Below are 22,345 nucleotides of genomic sequence, written 5' to 3'. Positions count from 1 at the left end.
AGTAACATCAACTGCTTAATTATGGTTAATTTATTTCAATGGTCTTCCCTTGTTGGGGTATAGAATGGTAAAATCTGAGACTCGCCGAGACGCCTAGGCCATCATCTCAAATTTGATTTTAAAATGTGAGCCCGAGGTGCCACGATTTAAAAATCTGAGTGCGAGACTTTTACAGCACTCTGTGCCTTGCACTAGAAATACATGTACCAACTCGAAATAAATGGGAACCGGTTGGCTTTGTATTAAAATTTATATTAACTTATTAAAACAATCCATCGTGGATAAAAATACTTGCAATGTTGTCACTGTTAAAAAACATCCCATGTAACATACTGTTCCTAACCGTTGCAGCAACAAATTAAAGTTATGTTTAGAAAAGTTGTCTCATGTAACGTGGATTAAAATTCAGCCTTTAAAATAACGTGTCCCCAACACATACATTCTGTCGTCAGACCCAAAAAGCCTGCGGCATTACAAAATGTGGCAAATGTACTCTGTATAGTCTATATAGCTGTGCCAAGCATAATTCTGACATAATTTCATGCGCGAACACAATCAGTTATGAAAATCATGAGATTTTTACGAGCACTGCCGCAAGACATTACGGCAATTTTACAAGCAGATTTTATTTAAGTCAACATGTTTCAAAGCAGCGACTGCGATGTTGGGCCCTCTTACGTTGTTGTTTATGAGTTAATTCAGACTAAACTTTTGTTTGGCTAGGGAGACTCCGAGACTCAAATTTCAAAATACGAGACTCCGAGACCCACTTTATTTTTTATGAGTTTGAGATTCCATAACTCTAGTTTGAAATGCTAAGATTTTGAGCGTTGTTGAAAATTTGCTGAGACCCATCATTAATTTTTCAAGGACCATTCTATACCCCTCCTTGTCTTAGTTGAGTTGTAAAATGTTCTGTTGGTCACTCCATGCCAGAAAACAACTGATATGTAGTCACTATCTGCACAGTGGCTACCACAAGTTTGTATACATTTACATATAATTTGGTCATGGTACATACTACACTTATTATGCTATGATTGCATGTAATCTTTCTATGTCCTTAACCCATTGACTCCCATGCGGCCCGTAACCGGCAATGACGAGCCTTGGCCTTTGTTCCACTTCTGACATCATCACCTTTGACCAAACTTGGCATCAACTATGCTCAGCTTCTGCAGGAGGAAAAGATCTTTCCAATGATACCCAGATCAGAGTGATCGGCTCAATGGAGCCTGAAATATGCACAAAAATGCTCAAAAAGTTGCGAAATTTCCTGCAACTACACGTAGCTACTCCATGGTAAAAATTGCCCGTCTCGATGATGCTTTCTCAGACTTTTTTGAACTGGAAGCAAGCCCAGTAGAAGGTGAATAACTGCAGCAAAAAGAAAAGAAAAGGAGAAAAAGGAAAGGCGAAAAAAAATTTAAAAATCAAAAAGCCTAAAGATGTAGGTCACTTTCTCATCCAAAAACTAAAAATTTTGATTTCTGCGCATCTTTGGGCAAAAATGTCATAAAACATGATGCTCATGGAAAGAAAGGCATGCTGTCCTGTTGCAAATGTCTTTTTGAGTAGATTGGAGCTAATTTGGCCCATATCCAGCCTGAAAATCTCCAAAATGTCCAAAAAATACGTTTTTGGCAAAAACCTCAGGGAGTCAATGGGTCAAAATAAAATTCACATACTTGTACTCAATAAAATTTTCTAACTAATTGAACTCCATTTTAGAATTGTAAATGTATAAATGCTGTTGTTAAAGAAAGGGGAGCAAACATGCAAGTCAACTGGAATTTCACATGAATATACAATCATAGGTCTCTCTATATTCCTTCTGAACATGCTAACAATTAAACCTCATATTATCTGACACATTTCAGTGGTTTCATAAATGTTTCCTGGCATAGTCAATCAAACCCAATCAAATCAAATCTCAATCCATGGATTTAGTCAGATTGAGTTCGGCAATCAAATAAAATCAAAAGTGAAGCCTTGGAGCCGATGGTTCATAACTGCTAGAGCTTATCTCCGTTTCTGTAGCATAAAGTAGCTAGAAGTATTTCTACTCCCCCCAGACGGGACGCTAGTCCATTGCAGGCCACTCCCCCGCAATTTGTTAGGTTTCCCCAACAATTCACCGCTACCCATTTATACTCCTGGGTGAAGAGAAGTACTGTGAGAGTTAAGCGTCTTGCCCAAGAACACAACACAGTGTCCCTGGCCAGGGCTCGAACCCAGACCGCTCATTCCAGGGACAAGCACACTAACCATGAAGCCACCGCGCCTCCTGAAATCAAACTCACACAAAAATAATTGAACAATCAAACTCAATCGCACATTTGATGTCCAAACCATGGGTACGAGCCAAGTGGCTCATCAGGCTGGAACCTATCCCGGTTTCTGCAGCAGGAAGCAACTAGGAGTATTTCTACTCCCTCCTGGATGGGATGCTAGTCCATCACAGGATTACCCCCAACAATAAATTCACCGCTACCCATTTATATACCTGGGTGGAGAGAGGCACTGTGAGAGTTAAGTGTCTTACCCAAGAACACAACATAATGTCCCTGGCCAGAGCTTGAACCCAGACTGTTCACTCTGGAGTCGAGCGCACTAACCATGAGGCCACTGTGCCTCCCACAATGAACTGACTGGTGTTGAAAATCAATAGTTATAACAGGTTTTTTGAGGCTCAAGTTACTATCAATGGTATAACACATGTTATTCATGTTTTTGAGACCAAAAAAAAATGATCATTTCTCACGCAAATTTATTCACCAACCACAACCTACTGGACTGTGTTCAATTGAGTTTGGTTGCCAAATTCAATCCAGCAATCTATTGGATTGAGTTGAATTGAGTTTGATTTGTTCGATTGAGTCTGATTCAATTTGGTTCAGTGTTCGATTTCGTTTGATTGCAGAACTTAATTGAACTCAATCCATGAGTTCAGAACTCAAATCCATGGATAGAGCTCAATTTCTGAACATTCGATCGACTATGCCAGGATGTTCATAAGCAATGATCAAAAAGCTCTTCTCCAGTGAATCTAAGAAGCAACTGAAAACCATCCTTTCCAATTCACTTTCCAATGTCTGAAACAAAGTTTGTCAAACTTTGACATGTCCAAAAAATTGAGAATTTGTGTCCTTTCAGAAGTACATGTACTGGATGTACTCACAAAAGTACCTCATTGAATTAAGCCTACGCATTAGCAGGGGTAAATTTAATCAGCTAGCACAGTATAATTTATAGACACGGGTTGTTGGATGTGTTTCATCATTCCTGCAGCCGGCCCAAAAGTTTCATTGTCCTGGCCTTGTCCTTAAACCAGCCCATAAAAATAGAATGGAATGTCCCATGACAACAGTCAGAAGATAAGCATTTACTCTCTTCTATCGTGCTCTCTTCGGTGGGCTCTCTTTAGTCTGTACGTCACGTCTCCAAAGCAAGGTTTCGTAGAAACACAAACGAGTTCCTAGCCGTGGTGCCTCAAGATTTGTAAAGAACCTTTACTGATGACGTCGAACTGATTTGAGCACTCATTTAAAAGATCTTTCCTTCATTTAGAAAACTCGTGCGAACAACATTTAGTCGGTATATTTAGTAAGCTTAATACTTTAGTTTAAGCTTCTATATAGCTAGGTTACGAGCTACCACTACCTTAAAATTGATTATTACACCTTCCTCACGGCTTATGTATACCTTTTATCAACCTGTCTGGATGAATTCCTCCTTGAAATTGTTATCACGCAATACGAAATGTTCGATTGCAAAAAAACGCCATCTTTTTCTGCCTTCTTTCTGCAAAACTTTTTCGTTTGGTACATCAAATATGGTGGTCTCAAAGTTTTCTTTGTTGCTATAGTGACGTCAATCGATGATCAAAAGTAGGTCCGAAGTAGCGTACGTAATCTCGATGAGATTTGAATTCGAAATCACGGTTCACCATTTGATTATTTCCGAATAGCTCCTACCGTCTAGTCTCATAACTCAGTCGGAATAACAACGGTGATCTAAGACTGTAATATGACTGCTGCACGGCAGCGTTGCAATAAATTGCAAGACCAAGCATTTTGTAGCCTGCGAACAGGCTCACGTTGGAGCACAAGCATGCGCGGTGTAGCCGCGAGCGCGAAATCGAGTGGCGAAGCTGCGAGACGAGAAAGTGAACCTGCTCTGATCTCTGCAAATTTTTCATTTCTATCCCAGAAACAGCAGAAAAAATAAGCCAACTGAATCTTTTTTATAACAACATGCAGGCGCGATATCCGTTACTGATAAAGTTTTGCCGACGAAAAGCCGTTAAAGGTAATGTCTAGCAAGGACACACACTTGATTCAAGGTGATCTTGCTTTGGCAGTCTGTTCTTTGATGATGCTGGTAAACGGGCAAACGCCTTCTTGTTGTTTCGTTGCCCGCTTGCAATCACATACATTTGTAATATTTAACTCTTCCCATATGCAGTCGGCAACACGACAAGTGCGTCTTGCTTCATTAACATACTTTCAACTGCTATTTCCTGCTTCCTCTTTAGTTCAAAATTTAACCAGAAATAGACTGGAACTTTGTTAAAACATCAGTAATACGCGCACTCAACTCTGACTCCAGATGTGGACGGCTTATTTTTTATTGTGAGAAAGTGCAGTAAGTTACGACTCCATGAAGATCTAATCGCTCTCATAAAACATAATAGATTGACAGTTTTCTCGCCTTTCCCGCTTTCCGACCAATGGTATTTCACCTCTCTCACGGGAAGTACAATGAAAAATTTCTAGGCTTTTGTACCTTATGCTAGCATTTTTCGAGCATTTTAGTGAGGCAAAAGCATTAAGCATTATTCGAGCATTTTAGTGGCATTTTTCCGGAAAATTAATTTTTTTCCACGTACGGGCAGAAAATAGAAATAAAAGGAGGCTATCCATATTCAAAAAGAACTACCTTGCCTCAATCAGCAATTACACCATGTAAATCTAAAATTATCCTTTTAATTTACACCTTTTCACGTTCTGTTGCTACTATTTGTCTTAATTAGCATTTTTGCCTACTTATTATTCAACTTGCTTTGTAATCATTCATTCAACTGAAGATGACAGAAGTTCTGTCGAAACATGTCTTTCAAACTTAAAAAATTGGTCGTTTTCCTTAAAATCTTTAGAAATAAAAATATTTTTTACGAGAAATGAAGACTTAACTTGAAATAAGAAAAAATTCAAATGCGGATGCCACCCTAACACAGCCGAGTGGAGACTGAGGAGAGGTCAGCGGTAATCAAATCAAATTAAGAGATAATTTAGAGAATTATCTTTTGGTGTATTAACACTATTATATACGTTGAGTTATACTACGTATACGTTTTTTTTTTACACACCGTGAGCTGTTATTGTGTTTAAACGTTAAAATTATTGCAATTTAAAAAGCACTATGTATGAGCTGACTTTTGGGGGGAGACCGAGCATTTTAGGGGAAAAAATGGAGCATTAAGGTGAATTATTTTAGTGGGGAAATATAAGCATAATATACAAAAGCCTAAAAATTACATAGATCAAGGCAGACCCACTTTCTTGGCGCCTCTTCACCAGACTCCTTCCCGCCGCTTCGCCGCTCGCGCGTGTTATGCCAAAGATTCTGGAAATTTCAGTCGGAATTCAAATGGAAAGGTCCCTTTTGGTTTCTTCCGACCGGAATATTCAGGATCACCTCTGGAGGTTGTCCACTTATTTCGGTTGGAATATTCCGACCGAAATTCGACGTTCCATTTTTGACAAACCGGTTCTTTGCACTAATGAGGGAATTTGGAAAAGGAATAAAAATGACAAGGGCCATTCCTATTGGTTGGCCCGGTTTAATCGGAAAATGTCGTTCCATTTTCCACGAGTATTCCCACTGATCTCTGACCGGTCGGTTTGGCATAATGGAAAGAGCCCTAAAACAAATCCAAAGTAACTCTTGCCACATTCATTGATTCCTCATATAAGTCGGAAAAACTTCCTCTAATACAAATGTAGTACTATAGGCTTATCGTCTTATTATAGGCCAGGGTTATTTCCTCAAAAACTGACCATTCACCGTTTATTCGACGTCAGGTGGCATGATTGATTGATCGTCGACGGATCGATCAATCGATCGAGGTCGATCGTTGTGTAATGAGGTTTTCTGTGGACGCCTTCAACCAATGAAATGCATACTTTCTTTCCACAAAAGGGTAATTATTGGTTTATTGACCATTTACCAGACATTCAAAACCAGTAAGGATAAAGTGTTGTAAGATTTTTACGTCACTCAAAGTAAGGCATTTAATGCCCTTAAGAAGCTCGCAACAGGCTGCTCTACAAGCCTTGACCAACTTACAGTAAAATTGAAAAATATATATATATATATATAACAAAGTATCTACATTTTAAAAAATTAGCTTGTTCTGGACAAAATTACATACATACATACATCCTTTATTATCTTTCCCCATGGGGGCTTTTCGAAGACAATATATTCAACTTGTCGTGGCAAAAGTCTTAGCCATAGTCCTTAAATAAGTATGTCACACCTAGTGCGAGGGTCATTTTGGTCTATTGCCAATCCTCGATCATGCTTACCGCGTATAGCAAAGCAGAATTCGCATCAAGTTTGATGAGTTAGAGCTATCCTTAAAATGAACAATTCCAGCTTTCGCCGAGAACAGCTATGTGCAAATGCTTTGGGAAAGGTTTTACCTCTTGGTGATTTGCCCTCGTTAAGGAAATTAAAAGTGTGATAATCTTACAATTCTAGCGAAATTGTTATTTGGGAATATAGAAAAGCGTGTACCCATGCTGATTTCGCTATATATGTCTCTGTATAAACCTACAATTAAGTTAGAAACCGAGAAATATATAGTAACTTTAAGGAAAAGATGGAATGTAATTTTGGCAAAACTTTGAAGATTTCTTGACGTTGTAATATATACCTAGCTATTTATTTCTGGCAAATATCTACCTACTGTGTAGTGTGTAATGTATCGCTGATTTCTCTATTATGGAACATTGTTGTAAATTACATTAGGGTAGTGATTATTGTAATACTGACATTAACTCTTTTAGCCTTTATTCTCTATTGTCATGAGTAATACTTGAACACGCTCTCCATATTAAAATATTGTACATTACATTCATTACGTGGAGTGGACAGAAAAGGGTTCGTTTCTTACTGTTCAATAGCCTGGGGTGGCCTGGGGTATAACAAAAGTCACCAGATAGTTTTCTTGGTTATTTTTCTCCTTATTTCCGAAGAGAAATGAAAATAACAAAATCCAGTCAAAATCATAGTTCGAGGCACTAAATTATCCTCTCTCCAGAGTTTTAGAGGCTTGCACGCAAAAACAAATTATTTAGTTATCACTTTAAAACACTCATATCTTTTTCTTTCTTGCGGTCTCTAAACACCTGTGGCTAAATCTAATTCAATCTAAACACTTAGTGTCCGTCATTTCAAGATTTAACTCTTGTGTTGCCGTTATTCCTTCTGTTCCCTGAGTTTTAGAACCACATTTAAACTGCGACGAAATCGGTAAACACAAAGTTTTCAAGGCTTGATTATAGTTTGTACTGAACACGAATAGAATAACTGGGTTAATTGCTGTACTTAGAGAAGGACATATGTAAAAAGTGAAGCCTACAAGTAACAGGCATGTATCCTTCACAAACAATGTTGGGTAAAATTTTTTAAGAAACAAATACACACAAAGGGGAGTCCAGCAAACAAAAAATGCCAACACGATGGCTACTAAGATTTTCAGAATCTTCTGATGCTGTTTTCGTCTTTTTTCGCTTTGATGACCTTTTATCAAGTACCCTGGCCTCGGTCTCTTCTTCAGAGCTCTCGTAATCACAGAGTATAAAGTTATTATCAAGATAAGAGGGACCAGGTAAAGTAAGAAGAAACCCACGCCATTAAAAATTGTTAAAGCTCCTTCATCCATCATGAATCTGCAAAATGTATGCTGGCCAATTTGAATTATTCCGGCAAACAGAATGAAAGGTATGGCAAAAAGTATGGGTATTATCCAAGATAACGACATTAAAATCACCCGACTTTTCCCATTTAACACAGTTATTTTCATCGGAAAAACAATGGCGATAAATCTATCCAAAGCAATTAGCACAAGGCTCAAGACAGAAACTGTCTGTGACACTGTGCGGAGATACATTGCTATTTTACAAACAAAGCTGGCTGAAGGCTCGTTGATGAGGATGTTAGTTGTTAGCATCCCTTCGCTGGCATAAAGCGGCCAATTGAAGAACGGGCCAAGAAGATCCGACAGTGCCATGTTGACAATGAAGTAGTTGGTACTTGTCAGTCTGAGGCTTGGGGTCTTGATAAAGGTTATAGCCACCAAGATATTTCCGATAAATGCTGCTGCACTTATCACAGACAGACTCATTGTGAACATTGCGGACACCGTTTCTGAGCAAACGGCAGATGAAGAATTCAACGGACCCTCAGTGGAGTTATTCATAGTTTGAGTTAGTATAAAATACGTTGCTATAATGGCCGTACGTGGGAGATAAAAGTGCTCTGACGATTCAGGATTGTTCTGCCACTGTCCCTTTTACCTTAAATAAACATAGCAAAAAATAATTAGTGGTAAGTGGTGTTAAAAATGGAGGAAAGTTAAATGTGTCAGAAATCTCTCAGTCGTCCAAGCGAACTCTGGTTTCTGGGGCTTTCATTACACGGACTTCAGTCTGTCTTACTTGTACAGCTGCTTCTACGTCCACTTCTACATCTTCTACTAGTGTACTACTATTAATGGTGCTATGACTTGACTAACAAATGCACACGCACTTAAGCTGCCTGTCAGTAACCAAGTGTGGGCCACACGAGACGAACTGACCTTGGGGGATTAAATATCTTTTTTAGAATACTAATCCGAACACTATTACACGACTTTCAGAAGCGAACTACAAAGCTCTTGAAACAACCAATAGAAAATAAAGTTTAGAGAACAAGAAACCTAGACAGGATCTTTGTTAGAGATACAAACCAAGGCCAGTAGACAAACGCAAAAATTACCATCGATGGGGTTTTGTTCGGAGTTTAAGTACTCTTGATCATGATAAACTAATATAGACAACTTGAAGTCATATGACTAACGTCGTGGCGTCAAAATGATAAACAATTGGCCATCACGAACATTAATTCTAAATTCTATAAAATTATTGAGCTTCATAACAAGTGTTATCAATAACCAAGTTGTAGTTCAGAAGGAGTCTCTGGTGAAACTGATATGCTTGGTCATCCTGCTGAAGCTACCGGTCGTGAAATGAGGACGTGAAAGGATGTCCAGCATATCGGTACCTCGGCTCAGTGGTTTTTCCGTGTAGGAGCGGACTTGCGTTGAATTCTCATTACTAACAAGCCTTTACTTTTAAACGCTTTTTAATAAGAGCTGGTTCGACAAAAAGATCTATAACATGCACCTATTTATCGCCAAACTTGATGAAAAAACTGTGTTCACGCCTGTTTCTGGACTCTTTTAATCCGCAATCGTGTAAGTGCTTTATTTGTCTTTTGTGATTGTTTATATTGGTCACTGCCTGAAGGCTTCTTCGTAAGACTGATTTTTGATCCCTTGACATATGTGAACCGAAAGTGACTGTTTTATAGTGAGCAACGTCGTTTTCAGGCGACACTTCATTGTTCAAACTACTGTGTACTAATAAAAAGGCCACGAGTGGAAAACAGTTCTTGACATTTCCCTCAAAAAGTGTGCGCAACTACTTAGTTGTGATCATGAATATTCTTGCCTCACTCAAACAGTGTCGTAATGGGATCAGTTACATGTTGTTCACTTTAAAAGAAAAAGAAAGTTTATCTATCTTCAAAGTTCTCCAAAGTTAAATTACCGATGATTGTTTTGTCAGAGCAAGTAGTACTGACCTTAATGAGGCCGAAAAATGAAACGTCCATGAAGTGAAAGCTTCATTCAAAATTGAACTCGGCTTCACAACAAGCAAACTGAATGAATCATAAGTAATGAAACACGTTTTTACCCAAACTAACGGAATCTTCTCAATACTAATAGAAATCAAGGTTAGCCTAGCTTACTTTAAGTGTTTACCGCAGCCCCCTTCCTCAAAGTTCTCTGTGATCTCAAGTTTAGTAATCGTGAGGACTTGGCTTAGCAGCACTGATCACAGTCAACTTCGGTCAGTCAGTGTATTCATGCATCGATTGTTAAACTTAATTACGTAAGTATTCTTAATTTAGGGTGATTTGTCTTCCTGTTTATCGTAATCACTGTTATCTGACCTGGGCGCAATTTACATCCTGTTCTAAACCTGGCTACTCGCCATTTTGCTCCATCACGTAGTAACTTTTAAAATCCTATACATGTACGTGTAACGAATAACAAGGAGGAGTATGATTAGTCTTTTTTGGGGATGGGGGGGGGGGGGGGGTGGGGTGGGGGAGGGTCTGGTGGTCAAGGATGGAGGATCGGTGGTTAAGAGGTGACACAATAGACTTATTTCTCCGAAATATAAACTGATTGAAACCCCGAATAACACAGTTTTAAACTTGATTACCGATTACAAAGATTTGCATTTTGGGGGGATACCTTAAATGTAAGTGACATAGAATGCCAATCTTGTAAAAGGGAAACATTGAACACAACCCCCCGAGACCGTTCCAAGTCCATTATTCTAAGAACCAGTTAAATGTACATAACAAAGTATGGAACACTTTCTTGTTGCTGCGTTGGTGGAAGCAATGAGACCTCTGGATCACTTTGCCATTTGGCGTTGCGCGTGGGGCGGCTACGATCCCGAACAACAGACGGCAATAGAAAGCTATGATGGAGTGCCTATACCTTATGAAGACCAAGGAGGATTGCACGTCTGGAGTTTAGCTTACTCACCAACCCTAATTTAGCGATCCATTCAAGCGCAAAGGGCTCCTTAATTAATAAACGAAACCTCTCGATTCAATAAAATCTGTAACTTAATGTTTTAAAAATATCTTTGTCACGATGACGGAAAACTGTGAACAAGTAATAACCTTTACGTTAAAAGAATGTGGGTAACAGTGTTCTACAGTCAAACCTCTCTGCAACGGCCACCTTAGGGACAGATGAAAATGGCTGTTATAGAGGTGGCCGTTATGGGGAGGTAGGAATGTAGTATGACACCTGTTTGACTATAGCATAGAAATACCCAATGCAATCAAAATGAATCAATCAAACAGAAACCAAACAGAAACAGAGACCGCCGACGCGCTGTACGGACCCAGTTTCGTGACCTATTACACGGGGTTTGGTAAACATCTCTCGGTCAGTCGTCGATTAGTTGGCCGTTGTGGAGAGGTTATTTTGGCAGTTTGGGGCGCGCTTTAGTGGCCGTTGCCGTTGTGGAGAGGTGGCGGTTGTAGAGAGGTTAAAATAAGAGTGAAGGTATGGACCGTCCGCCGGGACAAAAAATAGTGGCGTTTGTAGAGAAGTGGCCGTTAGTGGAAGTTCGACTGTACTTTTTGGTTCACTTTAATTTTGATACGCTTTCCTAATCTCTGTAGCCATTGTTAAATTATAAACTGTTATAGAAAAACGTTCTAAATCTGGAAAAATGTCTGGCTTGACAAATGTTACATTTATTTTTGATCGAACCAGTACCATTACCATACATGTAATAAATGTTAGAAAAATTGTTCACTGGTCAAACTAAATTCCGTATTACAACAATAGCCGCTACAAAAATATAATTTTTTTTTTGTATTATTTTTGACCTTTACTGTTGGTCTCTATTGGTATGAAACAGTATTCTCTTGATATTAAAACTGCAGTGAAGCCACTTTGAACAAACTAGTGTCAGTATTTTAACACCAGAAAAAGAATTAAGACGAAATCCGATAGGAGATCGAGCAATTACAGTTTTTAGTGGACAGAAACTTAGTACCAGAATAATTTTAGGTATTTCAGTCCTTTTTTACATTTTCTTAAAGCTAAAGAGATATTCTCTGAAATAACAACAAAAACAATTTCCCATGGGAACTCGAGAAAATAAATTTCAAAGTTCAGATAAATTGTGCAAACACAGGTAAATTCAAATTTTTTTTCGACACTTGTGTTGCTAGAAATGATCCTTTTGGGGAGATATTTAAGACAATCGCACAGAAGTTTGCAATACGATGTAACTAATCTCGGTACAAAGTTTTTGTCCACTTGTTACTTGAACTTCTGGTGGATTCCTTCTTAATAACTAACAAGAATCTGCGTCAGAGTTCTTCACATTCAACAATCTTAAGCAGTTTGATCACTTGTAACTAGTTAAGGTGAATACCTGATTCAATTCAAACCAAGCTCTATTTCATGTCTATAGTTGTAACCGTATTAAATTCGCCATGCGTCAAGAATATCCAACGCCACTTTACTACAAAAATGCATTTCTCCTGACTAAAGATACTAAAATAATTTCCGTATAAATTCATCGTTATCCATTTTTGCGGCCACAGCACGGCCTTATTCAGAGGTTTCGTCGTAATCTTCACCCACAAAATCCAGAATGCTTTTGTTAACTGCTGCAAAGGTAGGTCTCTGCTCTGGCTCCTGAAAAACAAGCAAATCTAGCAATAAGGACCAGTAAGCGTTAATTTACAACGAAGACAACATTGATTCCCCTATACCGAAAAATAGCTGTTTCTGTTATTGCATAAATGTCTGCATAATATTTGAATCCTGTTAATTTTGCAAGTTCCGTTACAGCGGGCCGAGTGATGGCGGAGTAGGAGCACACTAAAAGCCGTCCGCCTTCCAAAAGCTTTTCATGGCCGAAAAATTGCCTAACCTTATCAGAAAACGCAGAAATAGATCGTCTACAAGTTTTGGAGACGAGACTTCGCCTTTGCATGAAGCAAAAAAACTCTGAGATCTTGCAGAAACAGCAGACGAGAACACAAACAGCGACCACGAGGCAAACGACGAAATCATGGAGGCTCTCAACAAAATCGAACAATTTGGAGAACAACTAAACTCCATCATCGCGAGACTGAGTAAGCTTGATTCAATTGAAAGCTCCGTCAGAAATATTGAGGCCAATTTGGCGGACCTCAAAGCAAGAACGGCCAAGCCTGAAGAGTTTGAAGCAACGGCTAATAACGATATAGCAGAATTAAAGAGGTCTTGCGGTTTCAATGGCAACAAGTGTAAGGAACATCGAGATCCGTTAAAGAAGCAGATAGAGGAGCAAAATAAAAGAATAACCTCTCTGATTGAGAGCGAGAGAAAGCTCACCGACCAAATAAACGACATCACCTCCAAGAACCTCTACCTTGAAGCTTATTCCAGGAGAGAGAATATCAAATTTTTTAATATCCCAGAAGTACGAGAAGAAGATACCGAAGAAGTGTTAAGAAATTTTATGGAACGAGATCTTGACTACCGAAACGCCCGCAGCGTTGAAATCCAACGTGTACACCGTCTAACAACCCGACGGAATAGCGACACAGCTCCACGTCCTATAATTGCCAGACTTCTTCGATATAAAGATGTCGACGGAATTTTCTCTTTAGGCCGACGACTAGAAGAGACTGATATCCAAATGTTCCGCGATCTTCCAGTAGAAATCATCAAGCGCCGGAAAGATCAAATGGCAGTTTTCAAAGAAGCACGACGACAAGGCATGAGGGCATCTTTCAGCAAGAGCCAGCCCGACAAGTTGTTTATCAATGGCAAATTCTGGCCTCCGGGCAAACGTCTAGATGCAGCAGAAGAGGCAGATGAGTAACTGTGTTTAATAATTATACCTCAGAACTTTACTTTCTCTATTTATAAATCTTAGGTGGCGGGCGGCTTAGCTGTCCGACAATAATTACTCGATCCGGTTTTCACATTTCGTGCCCGCTAGTTACCTGAACCCCAAACTGATTAGGATTTTTTATATTTTTGTTTATGCTGTGTTTTTTTATTACTTGCTTAATACTCGCGCTTTAGTATGTTTATATGTAACCGTTTGTGTTTTCGTGTCATCAGCTTGCTCTTCGTATTATTACAATGCTGTTTTGTCGACTCCAGTATGCATTGCTATATAAACTACCTCGCTAAAAATATTTCTAGATTTTTCGCGCACAATTTCTTTCAAAGCTTAAAAAATACAATTTCTGAACTGTATGCAAAACATTTTCGTCTGGCCATAACGCTGTTATTGTTGAATAATCAAGCAGTGCAGATATCCATTGTATCTCCTATTATTTCAATAAAAAACAGATAACAATACTATCACGGTAGCTTCTCTCAATGTACGGGGCCTTGGGAATAACGCTAAAAGAAGAGAAACTTTTAATTGGCTCAGATCTAAAAATATTCGATTTACATGTTGCAAGAAGTACAGTGTTGGCAAGAAAATTCTCACCTATGGGCTACTGAATGGGGGTACAAAAGCCTTTTCAGCTCTTTTTCTAGCAGCAAAGCTGGCGTAAACATTCCTTTTAATAATAACTTCGATCGTCAAATTATGAAAACCTATATCGATGATTCAGAGCGCTTTATCTTGTGTCAAATGGAAAGAGAATAACCTTAACAAACATTTACGCTCCAAACGAAGATGATCCTGCTTTCTTTAAAAATCTCCTTGATCACCTTCAAGATCTCGAAGGAGACGAAATCATCATCGGAGGCGACTTCAATCTCGTTCTTGATGTAGAGAAAGATAAAAAAGGGGGCCTGGCCAAAACACATCACAACGCGCAAAAAACCATCCTTGAGATATGCGATAACCTCGATCTTGTTGATGCCTGGAGAATATTGAACCCCGAAGAAAAAAGGTATACTTGGCGCCAAACACAGCCTACTGTCCACTGTAGACTAGATTTCTTCTTAACAAGCCAGAGTTTGCTGGGTAGCATTATCTCCGCAAACATTCTACCGGGCTTTAAGACAGACCACTCAATGATCACATTAAATATATCTCTTCACTCAAACCCAAGAGGGCCTGGTTTTTGGAAACTCAACACATCCCTTCTGGCCGATAAGGATTACATTGATTTGATAAGGTTAACTATCCATGAAACACAGAACGAATACGAAAACGATGAGTCAATAAACCCCGCGCTTCTTTGGGATATGATCAAACTTAAAACTCGGGAGAAATCTCTTAGCTTCGCTGCTGCCAAAAAGCGTAAAACTTTGCATAAACAGCATGAGTTAGAAGAAAAAATTGCCTTACTAGAAAAAGAACTGGAACAGATGGCTGCCGTCAGCAAAACGCAAAAAACAAATAAAACAGAACAACTTGAGTTATTCAAAAGTGAATTAGAAGAGATTATCAAAGTACGTACCCAAGGGGCAATCTTGAGATGTAAAATTAAATGGTACAATGAAGGCGAAAAAAACACCAAATATTCTCTAAATCTCGAGAAAAGACACTTCAAAACGAGTACAATGAGCCAGCTTAAAATCACTGATCAAGAATTTGTCACATCTGACAAAGAAATCCTTGCTGAATGTGAAATCTTTTATAAAGAACTCTACACATCCCCCAAAAATGTGATACCAACAGAAAACGATCTTTTTCAACCTGAAAATGACACGGTTCTGGACAACAACGAGGCAATGAGTTGCGAAGGACATTTAACAGAACAAGAGTGCCTAAAAGCTTTAAGAAGCATGGATCGGGAGAAAACCCCTGGAACTGATGGACTCCCGGCTGAGTTCTACAAAATTTTTTGGAAAGACTTGTCTCCTCTTCTAAGTGCACTCAACTATTCATATGATGAAGGAAGCCTTTCGATCACACAGAGACGCTGAATCATTAAACTCATACCAAAAAAAGACGCAGAACCGCACTTAATTAAAAACTGGCGGCCACTAACTCTTCTCAACTGCGACTACAAAATAGCTGCGAAAGCTATCGCAAACCGAATAAAATCTGTTATCCAAAACTTATCAATAACGACCAGACCGGTTTCCTAAAAGGACGATTTATTGGAGAAAACATTAGATTGATATATAACATTATGAACTACGCTTCTCAAAAAAACATCCCAGGGCTATTGCGTTTTATAGATTTTGAAAAGGCCTTTGACTCGCTAGAATGGTCTTTCATCGAGCGCACGCTCCAGTATTTTGGTTTTGGCTCTTCTTTAATAAGCTGGTTTCAAACATTTTACAAGAACATCGAAAGCTGTGTCCTAAACAATGGCTGGGCGAGTGGTTTTTTTCAACTACAAAGAGGTGTTAGGCAAGGTTGCCCTCTTTCGCCATACCAATTTATATTATCTGGTGAAATCTTAGCTAAAGCAACCAGATCGAACAAGAACATTAAAGGAATATCTGTAAACAACTCAGAAATTAAAATTAGCCTGTGTGCAGATGACACAACCTTCATTCTTAACGGCACTAGTGAGTCATTATCCGCCACACTTCAGGTGATCGAAACTTTCGGCAGTATGTCTGGCCTCAGACTCAACAGTAAAAAGACCGAAGCTCTATAGATTGGATCAATGGTGGGAAATAAGGAAAAACTTTTTCCCGAGAAGAACTTTAAATGGCCAGAAAACAAAGTAAAGGTCCTTGGTGTCTGGCTCTCTACCGATCCCAATATTACATTAAATATAAACTATAGAGAAAAAGTGGACAAAATTAAAACATCTTAAGCAATTAGAAATATCGCCGGCTAACATTACTCGGCAAAATTCAAGTTATTAAAAGCTTAGCTGCATCTCAACTTACGTATATTTTAGCTCCACTGGCGACAAATCATGAAACTATCAAAGAAATAAACGATCTTTTCTACAGCTTTCTTCGGGACAATAAGGGCGATAAGATTAAGCGAAGTGTCATGATAAACGACTATATAAACGGAGGGTTAAAAATGGTTGACATTGTTTCGTTTACCAAATCGCTCAAGACTGATTGGATTAAAAAATACCTTGACTATTCTAACCACGGAGAATGGAAAGATTTTTTTGAACTTGAACTTAGGAAATATGGCGGCAAACTAGTCTTCACATGTAATCTAAACAAGCTTGATATTGGTCCAAGACCCTTTTCTACAAGAAATTTTAGAAATATGGTCAGAGGTTAATTTTGATGATAAAATCGAAACCGAGCAGCAATTTCTTGAGCAACACATATAGCATAATTCGCTAATTAGGATCGAAAACAGACCGGTCTTCTACAAACATCTTTTCCTGCATGGAATCACTAAGGTAACCCAGTTAATGACGAACTCGCGCAGTTTTCTCCCCCTTGCAGATTTTATCAGCACTTACAATATACGAATACAACCCATTAAGTATTTCGGCCTTATTTCTGCCCTTCGGCACCATTATAACACTAACTTTCACGGTAAAGAACCTAGTAACACAGACACTCCCGATACCTTCTCCGAGACTTTTATTAAGAACGATAAAGCAAACAGAATTGTATACCAGAAGCTCCTCTCTTTCAAAAGCACCGTTCTCTTTAAAAGTCAAGAGAAATGGAAAGACAGCATTAAATCTGATGAAAGATGTTCTGCTGACTAGACTCACTAGGGCCTATTGTCTGGCAGCGAGGTGCACAAAAAGCACAAAACTCGTAAACTTTCAATTCAGATTCCTTCATCGTATTTTACCAACGAACCTTTTCCTAACAAAAATTGATATAGAGCAGGACCCGAACTGCTCCTTTTGTACCAACCATTCTGAAAACCTGATCCACCCCTTCTGGAACTGTACAATAGTAGCCACCTTTTGGGAAAATTTGACTGAAAAACTTAAGCAGGTCAATCTAATCACCATAGACTATTCAAAACACACCGCCATATATCTGGGTCTGAGACCGGACACCTGTAAGTTTTCACTTCAACTAAATTTCTGCTTTCTTCTGCCAAGATATTATATATGGAGCTGCAGGGTCAACAAGAAGATCCCGATTTTAACAACTTTTCTTGTGTCCCTAAAATCGCAGTTTCGCATAGAGTTCAACAACCTCGATACAGTTTCTAAGAAATGGAATCCTTTACTTCCACTTCTTAACATCACGGTACCATAAAAGCCATCTATCTACTTTCTGCCAGCGAACCAAGGCCAAAGTGCAATTGAGAGTTAGACATACCACCAACATTTTTAATTTAAATTAGTTATCTCGAAAATTTTTCTGCACTGCTTATTTCTTAATTGTATCTATGATTAATTATTAACTATTAGTAATTGTTGTTAATAAAATTACTATATCAAGTACGTAGTTATTGGATAATAATATTTAAAAAACTAAAAACCGGGCAGAAGAGTCGCCTTTTATTTATTTATTTTTATTTATTTATTGTTACCACTAGTTTTATCGTTTGTTGTTAAACCTGTTTTAGGTATTTTAATGTAAGTAATTATGTAGCTTTTTTGTATGTTATTCTGTATGTGAACAAATAAATGGATAAATGAAAAAAAAAAAAAAAAAGTTCCGTTACAGCTGTGAAATTGATTTCTACTGAATAAGAGAGATCTTTCGGTTGATAAATGCTTGATAGAGCGAATTTCGGGTTCCAAAATTGCTCATTTCACGAAAACAAACTCTTCATGTAAAAGCTATTTACCAGCAATGTTTTCAGCTTCTGTCACGTAATCAAGATTTTGCTAGGTTTTACTGATCTTCACATTAATTTTAATCCAAATCAAACTTCAACTTCCAGGTAAGTTTCGTTTAATTTTATACTTTTACCTTGTCACTGCGATGAGAGATCACTTGAGACCTGTAAAGTAATTGCATGCATAAAGATCTCAAGTGAACACAACTATAAATCCGACGTATATTTGTTATTTACCATAACATTGTCTGATACACAAACAAAGTGTTCATAAGAAATCAATAAAAGTTTTCATTAATGCGTTAGCACTCAGTGCGGAGAGGATTTTCTTTCACGTGGCTTGTTGTAGTACTTTGCAAATCCACAACCACTTTTCCATCCAGCGGCACTCAGTATGCTCTCCAGGGGGACTGCATTTCGTTGAGTAGCTGAAGTGGAAGCTGCATGAGTGCTGTGGGGCTTAACCTTAGTGGTATCAATACCAGTCTGCTGCATAACTGTCTTAACCCAACGAAAAGTCCTAGCAGAAACTCTAATACTTGTCCCATAGTGGAATGTAGTTGGATCAATACATATGGTTGATACTGCTTGCTTGTTTCTGGTCTCCAAGATTACGAATAAGTTCCGTTAAGAAATTCCCTGCTTCAGGATGACAGTCCGGATATCTTGCACGCCATCAGATTTAGTCTCAGCCACAGTGGACAGCATGATCCTTTATTGCAGGGATGCGTCAGGGTGCTTTTTTACACTGGCAACAGTCGTGGGAAGTCTGTGACCATCTGCATAGGTGTGGTGTACCAAGGTTGTGTAGGCCAGTTGGGTACCAGTAGCATTTCCTCCGCTTCCTCCTGTTCGATCTTCTATAGACAACCTATGATTATGCTTTAAGGGGGAAATCCATAGAAATAATAATCAGACCAAGGTATCGTAAAAGCATCTGTAAAGCTGGCCCCAGGGTCTGGTTTCCAAGTAGCATAGGATAATCTGGATGGGAGTTGAGCATCAAGCAAACAGATCAATTTCCGGTTTGCCCCACAGCTGTGCAATTGACAAAAATGTCTTGACGAAGTGTCATTCAATATTCTCGTCAAAGTGTCTGGATGCTCTACCTGCTTGAAGGTCGGGAATCGCATCAAGGTGTGAAAGCATCTCGTTTGTCCGGGTGTTGTTCTATTCTTCTTCTAATGCAGCTTGTGATCGACAACACCTGTAGTCAACAAATTGGTGACGAAGATCGCGAGCTCGCTGTCAATCGAATCTCCAATCTCTTCTGCTTTGAGGTATTGTTTAATGCTGTGAAGTACAGCAGTTTTGGGATCCACATTACACGCTTTCCCCGTTTTCTCATCTGCGGCATTTTCCCTTTTCTCAAGCAACCATTCGATACTCCGCTTTTTCTCCTTTCCCCCCTTGGCTCCTCTGGCTCACTGATTTTGAGATCTGAATCCAGCAAGCTACTTTCAATTTCGCCTACCATGGTAGAAGAGCAATCTTTTATTGTTTTAGTGAGAGACCCACTGAAGCTGGTGAATCCGCTCTCAACTGACTATCAAAGAGACCACAACTGTTCATTAGAGCATGTTATGTCGCCGGAGGCGGGAAGCAGAATTTCATCAGCTTCTTGTTTCCTAGCGGTTTTTTTTTTCTGTAATCTCTGTGACACTTCTTGCTTTCTCTAATTAGTTGGAGGATTTGTCCCTTGACTTTTGTCTGGGATTTGGTATTTTAACTTGATAGGAACTCTTATGAAACGTTCGCTACGGAAGGCGACAACGCAATGAGTTCGCGTAGGCGCAATGCTATCTGATCTGATCGCTCACAGCGATGACAAGGTAGACTATTTAGCGGTGGCAAGGTAGAATATTTAGCTCTGCTGCGTAACCTAACTACGCCGACACTAAAATAAAGTTTTTTGACCTTCGCCTTCTTCTTACAATGCGGCTTTTCAAGGTACGTAATCCATAATTCAGTCCTTGCCGAGTCAGAAAGCTCAAGTTGATTACTAAATGACAGGTAACACTATGCAAAGGAAAAATCTCGTGGCTATCTTAGCAGGTCTCGTTCATTTATTTACTTGATAGTGACCAGTGGATAGAACAACGAAAATGGCATGTGTGACAGTAAGTGGTACATGGAAACTGAGAGAAACTGAAGAGAACCTACCCCGTGCCAGCACCTTTCTATAATCCTGTACATCTCATCAGGACACCTGGTGGGTTTTTGAAGCCGGTAACCATTGACGACCTGCAAAATATAACGCAGGTAAACGCCCTTACTCTGTTAGTCCGTGCAAACAGTTAAGTGTGAGTTCCAACGTAGAAACATCATAAAATTTCCTTGTCCCGTCGTATGTTCGAGATATTACGAGTTTGACGATTTTTCAACCCAACAAAGACATACAAATGAAATATTCCACTGGTCACAGTGTAGTTAGCAAATATAATAGAGAGGTTTGATCAGAGACGACCAAAACAATACTATGCGTAAATTAACTCTACGATGAATAGACACCATAAATTTCAGTTGTCTGATGTTTGTTTTGCACATGCAGTGCAGGAGCTGTTGATGATTGCCGCAATCTGAAGAAGAGAGTTCAAAGGCTGAATGATATGATAAGACCAGGTAAAGGGTTTTGTATGCAACTACGACTAAAAAGTAAAGGTGACGGCAGTGCTTCACAGTCATGGTCACGGTAAAGGTTTTATTTTGCTGCTGAAAACTGTCACGCCACACGCCGGAGCAGCCGATATACTAGTCATAAATGGCTGAACAAATGTCCAAGGCAGCTTCAATATCGTCAACGCTGGAGAATGCCATGAAAACAAAATATAACGTTTTCGCGAAAGAGCGATGGCAAGAAATGCTTCCCTATTTCAGCTACGTAATAGAATCTTGACCAACCAATCCGCGTTCACAAAACCCGGGAAAGTCTACGATTCTAGTTAATGATGTGCTACATGTATCTACTTCGAGTTTTGATTGATTCACTGCATTATCTGTGTCCTTTGTTACTGGCCAGAGTGATAACTTTACTTTTGTTTTTTTGACACTCAAGTGAAACCCGCTCTATACCCATCCCCCTAAACGCGATCGCAATTTACCTATAGCTATATTTCACTAAAATAGGGTAAACCATCCTTAAATTACTTGAATAACATGGCGTGTTCCCCTTCCCTAGTTCCAGGCCTAGACACCTTCTTCAACAAAAGCTGTTTACACAATCTACGGCCCCATTAGGACTGGGTAAGCAATTACACAAACACAGACCTTCTGAACCACATCTTGATTGTTGATGGCAGGATAAGGCTGCTTTCCCGCACTGAAGATTTCCCACGTTAGAATACCTGTCCAAAACCGATCAATATATTGCAAGAGTTTAGGCAGAGCAGATACAATCGGACATTAAAATACACCTTGTTCAAAGTTGTCAGTTCCTGATATTAACCGGCTAAAGGGAATCTGACGGTGAATTCATCGATTGGATTAACTGTAATGCGAAAAACACGCATTAGCATAGTTTGACGTGGAATGTTGATTTTACCATTTCGAAGTATTAAATTGTGCTGGAGGAGTGAAATTGGTACTAATTCAACGGGTTTTCAAGAATTTCCGAATGGAATGAAGGTTAATTTTAGAAATTTAGTTTCTGCATTTTATATTTGCGTTGCTGTAGGTAGTTTCAACGTTATGACATGAGTTTCGGAATCATTTTGGCGCCGAGAAATTCAGGTTCTCTCTCAATTTTCCACGATTCCTCTCGGCAGTGTCTTGTTAGCAATCTACCTGATCGTTTTGGCATTCTGTTATGACGTCACTTC

At 39.0% G+C, this 22,345-nt stretch overlaps 4 protein-coding genes and 1 pseudogene across 7 annotated transcripts in view; 2 read left to right on the top strand and 3 right to left on the bottom strand.

Annotated features, from left to right (window-relative positions):
- Nucleotides 1-3,881, bottom strand: part of LOC110062396 (dynein axonemal heavy chain 12-like) — a 110,828-nt gene extending 106,947 nt beyond the window's left edge. Inside the window, exon 1 of one of the 2 annotated variants that reach the window (XM_020769278.2) lies at nt 3,706-3,881. The gene's annotated coding sequence lies outside the window, so the exon portion shown is untranslated. Of the gene's footprint in view, nt 1-3,663; nt 3,683-3,705 lie in introns of those variants that run through there. The other variant, XM_089273247.1, reaches the window with a different exon arrangement.
- Nucleotides 3,882-6,188: 2,307 nt separating this feature from the next.
- Nucleotides 6,189-10,352, bottom strand: LOC110062397 (allatostatin-A receptor-like). Of its 3 annotated transcripts, none has more exons than XM_089273684.1 (2): nt 10,288-10,352; nt 6,189-8,588 (listed from the first exon to the last, which is right to left on the bottom strand). In XM_089273684.1, exon 2 carries the CDS (start codon nt 8,489-8,491, stop codon nt 7,436-7,438), a length of 1,056 nt encoding a protein of 351 aa, XP_089129810.1. In that variant the 5' UTR covers nt 8,492-8,588; nt 10,288-10,352; the 3' UTR covers nt 6,189-7,435. The 3 variants fall into 3 exon arrangements, with proteins under 3 accessions (XP_089129810.1, XP_089129808.1, XP_020624939.1); XM_089273682.1 differs by lacking the exon at nt 10,288-10,352 and adding an exon at nt 10,084-10,237; XM_020769280.2 differs by lacking the exon at nt 10,288-10,352 and adding an exon at nt 9,049-10,060.
- Nucleotides 10,353-11,599: 1,247 nt separating this feature from the next.
- The window catches only part of LOC110062387 (tyrosine-protein kinase BTK-like), a 68,956-nt gene continuing 58,210 nt past the window's right edge, over nt 11,600-22,345 (bottom strand). Inside the window, exons 19-21 of the mRNA XM_089273506.1 lie at nt 21,795-21,871; nt 20,691-20,771; nt 11,600-12,574 (exon numbers count right to left, since the gene is read on the bottom strand). Coding sequence (XP_089129632.1) covers nt 12,488-12,574; nt 20,691-20,771; nt 21,795-21,871 — 245 coding nt within the window. The 3' untranslated portion in view covers nt 11,600-12,487. The remainder of the gene's footprint in view (nt 12,575-20,690; nt 20,772-21,794; nt 21,872-22,345) is intronic.
- Nucleotides 12,746-13,757, top strand: LOC110054616 (uncharacterized). Its single transcript, XM_020760965.2, has one exon. It carries the CDS (start codon nt 12,954-12,956, stop codon nt 13,749-13,751), a length of 798 nt encoding a protein of 265 aa, XP_020616624.2. The 5' UTR covers nt 12,746-12,953; the 3' UTR covers nt 13,752-13,757.
- On the top strand, nt 16,803-18,400 carry LOC149103128 (uncharacterized; annotated as a pseudogene).

The sequence above is a fragment of the Orbicella faveolata genome, unplaced genomic scaffold (assembly GCF_042242905.1).
Source record: "Orbicella faveolata isolate gen_17 unplaced genomic scaffold, um_ofav_v1 contig_35, whole genome shotgun sequence".
Taxonomy (NCBI): domain Eukaryota; kingdom Metazoa; phylum Cnidaria; class Anthozoa; order Scleractinia; family Merulinidae; genus Orbicella; species Orbicella faveolata.
Note: the sequence above shows the minus strand (reverse complement) of the source record. Positions and strands in the feature narration are given on the sequence as shown.

Excerpts from the sequence above, each read along its gene's own strand:
- LOC110062397 (XM_089273684.1), bottom strand. The coding sequence starts at position 8,491 with ATGAATAACTCCACTGAGGGTCCGTTGAATTCTTCATCTGCCGTTTGC.
- LOC110054616 (XM_020760965.2), top strand. The coding sequence starts at position 12,954 with ATGGAGGCTCTCAACAAAATCGAACAATTTGGAGAACAACTAAACTCC.